The following is a 6,266-nucleotide window of genomic DNA, read 5'->3' on the forward strand; positions in this document are numbered from 1 at the left end:
CCACTTCAGCTAAACCTTCCAAAGTGGAAACTACCTAAAGTTAGAGTAGGGATGCAGCCCTTCAGGGTAGATGGTTGATAGATGGATGTCGCCATTAAGATGGGTCATGGAGGCTTCCCTGGTGGCGCAGTGGTTGACAGTCCGCCTGCCGATGCAGGGGACGCGGGTTCGTGACCCGGTCCGGGAGGATCCCACGTGCCGCGGAGCAGCTGGGCCCGTGAGCCATGACCACTGAGACTGCGCGTCCGGAGCCTGTGCTCCGCAACGGGAGAGGCCACAACAGTGAGAGGCCCGCGTACCGCAAAAAAAAAACCAAAAACATGTTATACATTTGAGCAATCGTACCATTACAAACAGGAAAGGGGTTAAAGGTGAAAGTCACAGGTGTCATTCAAAGACTTAGTGTTGGAGCGCTTCCTTCTTGGGTGATGCTGGGTGAACAGAGCTTCACCGAAAGAACGTACTGGGTCTTTTCGCCTCTCGGCAAGGTGTTATTTAGGTAGAAGGAAAGCAGTGGAAATGGGGAAGGGGAGCAAATCTATCAAAACTCAGGGTTTGTCCTTCTATCGAAACGAATCTTCTACTCGGCTGCTCGGTGAGGAATGTGGCTTCTACCCGAGGGGCCTCAGTTGGCCTGGATCTTCCCGGGGATGCCCAGTGCCGCGCAGCTCCCGCCCAGCAGCAGGCGCTCCAGCCGCCTGCAGTGCTCCCGGAGCTGCTTCTCGCGGGGCAGCAGGAAGGTGAGGACCTTGTTCCGCATGATGCCCCGGTCCTCCCCTTCCCTCAGCCGCTGCCTCACGTGGGCCGCCTGCCCCTCCTGCTGTGCCAGGGTCCCGTTCATCTTGCAGAAGGCGTCTTCCAGGCAATGGATGGCCCTCAGTGCCTCCTTCTTGAAGTCCTCCAGCTCCCGTTGCACCCCGGCCACCTTCTGCTGCAGGATCTCCAGGTCAGCTGGCGGCAGGACGCAGGAGGGCCACAACTGGGGGAGCGAGAAGTCTCCAGACTGGAGACCACTCTCCACCATCTTCTTCCCCTGTAAGGTGTTCACCTTCATGAGAATGGACCCAGCCTGATAGAGGGGTTCCATAGTGTCGCCTCCGTTTGGACTAAGAGAGGGAGCTAGGGACCAGCCAGGTGAGTGAATTTTTTTGGGGCCAGAGACACAATCCTTTGGAGTGGAGAAACCCCACATATTGTGACATCAGGGCCTCTCCAGCCAATCAGGAGGAAAGCCACAATCCACTCATTTGCATATGGTAGCCTCCTTGCTTGGTTATCCTGAGCTTCATCTGCTCATCTACTCAAGAACTATTTAGCTGTGCACCCTGAGATGTGGATTCCCATCAATTCATCGCCCTTCCAGACCAGAGTTCAATCATTCCTTGTCCTGAGGGACACACCAAAGTAAACTGGCCAGAGCAAGGCCAGGCCGGGTGGTCTCCCACACAGCAAGGGGCCTGGATGGTCTCAGAAGGGTCTCTGGGCTTCAGTACCTCACCAGTGAAGCAAGGACATTGTAAGAGATGATGTGTAATCTCACTTCTAGCTCTAAAATGCTAAACAACAACAACAAAACTAATTTCTTTTTGAATTAAAGTATAGTTAATTTACAATGTTATGTTAGTTTCAGGTGTACAGCAAAGTGATTCAATGATACATATATATATTTTTTCAAATTCTTTTCCATTATAGGTTATTATAAGATATTGCGTATGGTTCCTTGTGCTGTACAGTAGGTCCTTGTTGTTTAGCTATTTTATATATAATAGTGTGCATATGTTAATCCCAAACTCCTAATTTATCTTCCCCTTCCACACCATCCCCTTTGGTAACCATAAGTTTGTTTTCTGTGTCTGGGAGTCTATTACTCTTTTGTAAATAAGTTCATTTGTATCAGTTTTTTTAGATTCCACATATAAGGGATAGCAGATGATACCTGTCTAATTTACTTCACTTGGGCTTCCCTGGTGGTGCAGTGGTTGACAGTCCGCCTGCCGATGCAGGGGACACGGGTTCGCGCCCCGGTCTGGGAGGATCCCGCACGCCGTGGAGCGGCTGGGCCCGTGAGCCATGGCCGCTGAGCCTGCGCGTCCGGAGCCTGTGCTCCGCAACGGGAGAGGCCACAACAGTGAGAGGCCCGCGTACCACAAAAAATAAATAAATAATTTGCTTCACTTAATATGATAATCTCTAGAAAAGTAATTTCTGATTCCAAATCCACACTCCTACAATGACGCCAGACTTCTCAATCATCTTTGAAGAAATGTATGCAGGTTTTGATATATGGTCCACAGCAGAGCTGATTCGGTATGTGCAGGATAAAATCGGGTCGCTCCTTCATTTATTCAGCAAGTCCCTGCTGAGCGCTCACTACACACCTGCACCACGGAACGAGGGTGAGCCAGCGAGCGTGGTCATCCCTGCCCTGCCAGGTCCTGCCTGAATGCTGACAAAGATAAGAAAAAGCCTAGAGAAGGGGAGCTTCCCACTTCTGACCTGTTCACTGTAAGAAAGGAAATTGGTTTGGTCAAGAACAATCCTGCATCCTGCAGATCTCAATCTCTCGCACAGACTTCTCTCCTGGCCTCCAATTCTAAGCATCTCTCCAGCAATGGACCTCAAATTCAATCCACCCGAAGCTGAACTAGTTATCATTTCTCCCAAATGGTCCCTGTTCCAGTGTTGCTATCAGGTTGATGAGACCAGCCTGGGACAGCACCCACATCAGCGCCCACATGAGAAACCCGGGCCCCTCCACATCCAAGTGGCTCTCAGTCCTATTGGCTCTACCATCTCTGAACACTCCAGCATCAAACCACCTGGGCTGGGTCTCAGCTCTACCACCTACAGGCTGTGTCTCTTTATACATTGCCTCCTCCCCCTGGGCCTCAGTTTCCTTATCTGTAAAGTAGGGATACTAATTCAGTGGTGTACAGGTGGGAGGCAGCTCTCCGGGAGGAAAAAAAAAAGAAGAAGCCCCGATTTATGGCTGTTGCTAATTTCCATGGCGTAAAGACTCCCATCACAGCCGGTTGAAACTAGCTCAAAAGCTACCAAGCTGATGTCTCTGAGAAGAGATGTTCGCGGTGAGCCTTCGTGAGCCTGTGTGAGACAGCCAACTCCCGCACCACAGGACACATGAGGAGGGAAGCTGCCTTCTCCAGCAGGCAGATCGGCCCATCTAGAGGGCCTGGCAGAGGGCATTTTGCAGGGAGCTTCATGGCTAAACTAAGGTGGAATTTTGAGTCTCAAAGGTCGGGCAGCACCGGTTTTTGATACACAATGTTGGTGGAAAGAGCACTGCTCTAGGAGTCAGGAGATCTGGAGTCTGGAATTGCTGTGTGACCAGAGGTCAGTCACCCTCCCCTCTCTGAGCCTATTCCCTGCTGTAATGTGAGAGGGCGTAATGTGAAGTCTCTGATGCGCTAATATCCACACAGTCTTTCCTTTAAACTTTTCTGGAAGCTCTTACTGCCTCCCCCTCATTTTGTGACCTAGGGTCTTGTCCCTCCGGGTCTCGATGGTACAGTGAATTCCACGAGGACAGGGACTGTGCATTTCTCATCCTACGTACCCTGCCCGGTGCCCTGCACATAACGGCTCTCAGAAAACTAGATGAAATAGAATTTCTGTTCTTAGGTGGCCATCACATCCTGCGGCTCCCCTGACTTTCCCTCTGACGTGATGACACCTACTGGCCTGAGTGGAAACAGCACCCTCCTTATTTGCTACCTAAGATCCAGATGGGGTTTGGGGAGATGATGTAAACAGCCTGCGGTCTGCTGGTGCATTCATTGGGGGGGTGTGTGCGGCTCAGGCACACAGTAGGTTCTCAATAAATATTTCTTGAATCAGCGACAGGAAGAATATGTGTCTGTCTTCTTGTTTCTGTATTCTTTGAGTGTTTTTCTGTTTGTCTCTCTTTCTCTCTCTCTGCCTTAGATTCTCTGCCTCTTTGTCTCTGTCTCCCACAGGGAATGGTGGAAGCCATAACCAGTGCTATGAAAGAAAAGCAGTAACAGTTAAGAAAGGATAGCAATTGTTCAATTTCCCTGGTGCTTTTTAATGAGGTCTCAGTTCATTTCTCCGCATGTAGCGCCGGCCAGGGAGGACCGTGTTTCCAAGTGAACCTCAGCAGAGGTCGGGAGCAAATACACACTCTGTCAGCCGAAGACCCCAGGCCTGGGGTTCTCTGGACCTTCCGGGAGCCCTCAGCTGGGGAACTGGATGTGCGCGTGCTCGGAACGCACTCCTCCCAGAAGTTTTACAGTCCGGGCCTGTGCTTTCCTCAGAATTTCCTTCCATATCTCCTCGGAAAGTAAGAAGGCAAATCTATTTGTCCCCTTCACAGCGTCAAAAGAAAGGAACTGTGACGTCTCCGGCAAGGCATCTCTGGGCCACGGTCGGGAGGGTTTCCCTGCCCCTGGTCTATTTCGGCAGCGTCTCAGAATAAGGCGCGACGAAAGCAGGGTATCAACCCTGCCGAGATCCAAGCTCCACCCCTAAGAATCAGATTTGACCTGCGTGGAGGGGCTCCAGAGTGGCATGTGTCAGGATTTCCCGGGGTGGTAGCCGCCGGATCCCGGCACAGTCCTGCTGGGCCCTATCACATGCATCAGTGCCCCCGCCCCGCCCCTGTCATGTGCCTCCCCCCACGCCTCTGCCCCTGCATGTGAACTAAATCTCCATCCTTTTCAGGATCCAGAAGAGGGATATGACACAGATGCACCCCTTCATGTACCTGTTTAAAAATGAGGTGAGGGCTTCCCAGGTGGCACAGTGGTTGAGAGTCCACCTGCCGATGCAGGGGACACAGGTTCGTGTCCCGGTCGGGGAAGATCCCACATGTCGCGGAGCGGCTGGGCCCGTGAGCCATGGCCACTGAGCCTACGTGTCCGGAGCCTGTGCTCCACAACGGGAGGGGCCACAGCAGTGAGAGGCCTGTGTACCGCAAAAAAAAAAAAAAAAAAAAAAGAGGTGAAAGCTCTGATGCTCGTCATGTCCCATTAGTTAGAGCCACTTTCACAGTCCCCAGTCCAGCCCAAGCACTACTGGAGTTCCCATAGCTGGCTCAGACTAATCACGGGTCCTCTCCCCAAAGCAGAGGCCTCCCAATACAAGGATGAAATTGGGGTTCCATTCTCAAGCAACAATGGGAAGAGTAGGCGACCAGCTGTGGCTTCCACAACGAGGAGTTGTAGTTGAAGAGAAAACAGTGAAAGGACCATGCTTAATTCCCCCAAATGAACCACCAATGTCAGCTTTCAGGCAGAGTGTGCAAAGAGTCTTCTAGAAGTCCCTTAAAACTGATTTGTCCCCATCCCCAAGAAAAAAAATTATTTAAAAAAAAACCCAAAAATTCAGAGAAATTTCCTATAAACACCAGAGAGCATGTGGTTGGACGTTTCTAAAGCAGAGACGGCAGTGATTTCCAACACTCCTTTCCCAGAATCCCCTGGGCTCGGGCCTCCCGCTGCTGGCCTGGGTAAGGATGCTGCTATACAACCAGTGTCTCCCCAGATGTGCCCCTACCAACAATAACAACCTTGACACATTGCACCTGAAAATGCAAACCCACAGAGGATCTTCCCTCCAGCCTTCCCCCCATCCATCTCCCTGCCACGCTTCCATCCATCCACCCATCCACCCATCCAGTTGCATGTTCAATGACACCCACTGAGTGCCCGCCCTCTGTACGCTGAGCTAGGCAACAGGGATTTAAGATAGCAAACAAGAGAGAGAAGATCGCTGTTCTCAAGCCACTGGCATGTCAATGGAAGAAGACAGGGAATAATGTGGAGCAATGAAGAAATAAGGTGATTCTGGCTGGTGTTCAGTGCTCTGAAGGAAATAAACAGGACAAGGTGATGGAGAGCCTGTAGGGGAAGGGGTGCTCGGGGGGCCTTTGCAAGGTGAGGACATTTGGGCTGAGACAGGGAAGGATGTGGATGCCTGGGGGTAATGTTCAAAAGGAACAGCAAGAAGAATTTAAAAGAGGCTGGGATGACTGGAGGGAAGCAGGAGGGGATGCAGAGGAGGGGGAGTTACAGGGCCTCACCCGCGGGGACATGGGATGGTGTCCCCAGTGCCCTGGGAGGCTGTGAAGGGCTACTCTAGCAGTGCATGACTGCCACCTCTGCAGCGGGCATTCCAGTCCGGGGAATGGGGACAAGGCTGGGATGGGGGTGGAACCAGCATCAGAACCAAACTCAGTGCTGTTCATCGTGATTAATTAACCCAGAGCCAGAGCCCCAAGGCTCGGTGCT

The 6,266-nt window shown here is 51.8% G+C and overlaps 1 protein-coding gene across 1 annotated transcript; it reads right to left on the reverse strand.

The window, feature by feature from the left end:
- Positions 1-625: 625 nt before the first annotated feature.
- Positions 626-1,087, reverse strand: CCDC182 (coiled-coil domain containing 182; the record flags this gene model as incomplete). The annotated part of the gene is made up of 1 exon (XM_079903707.1): positions 626-1,087. The coding sequence occupies one exon, from the start codon at positions 1,085-1,087 to the stop codon at positions 626-628; it is 462 nt and encodes a 153-aa protein (XP_079759833.1).
- Positions 1,088-6,266: the final 5,179 nt, after the last annotated feature.

Source organism: Stenella coeruleoalba (genome assembly GCF_951394435.1).
Source record: "Stenella coeruleoalba genome assembly, chromosome: 19".
Classification (NCBI taxonomy): domain Eukaryota; kingdom Metazoa; phylum Chordata; class Mammalia; order Artiodactyla; family Delphinidae; genus Stenella; species Stenella coeruleoalba.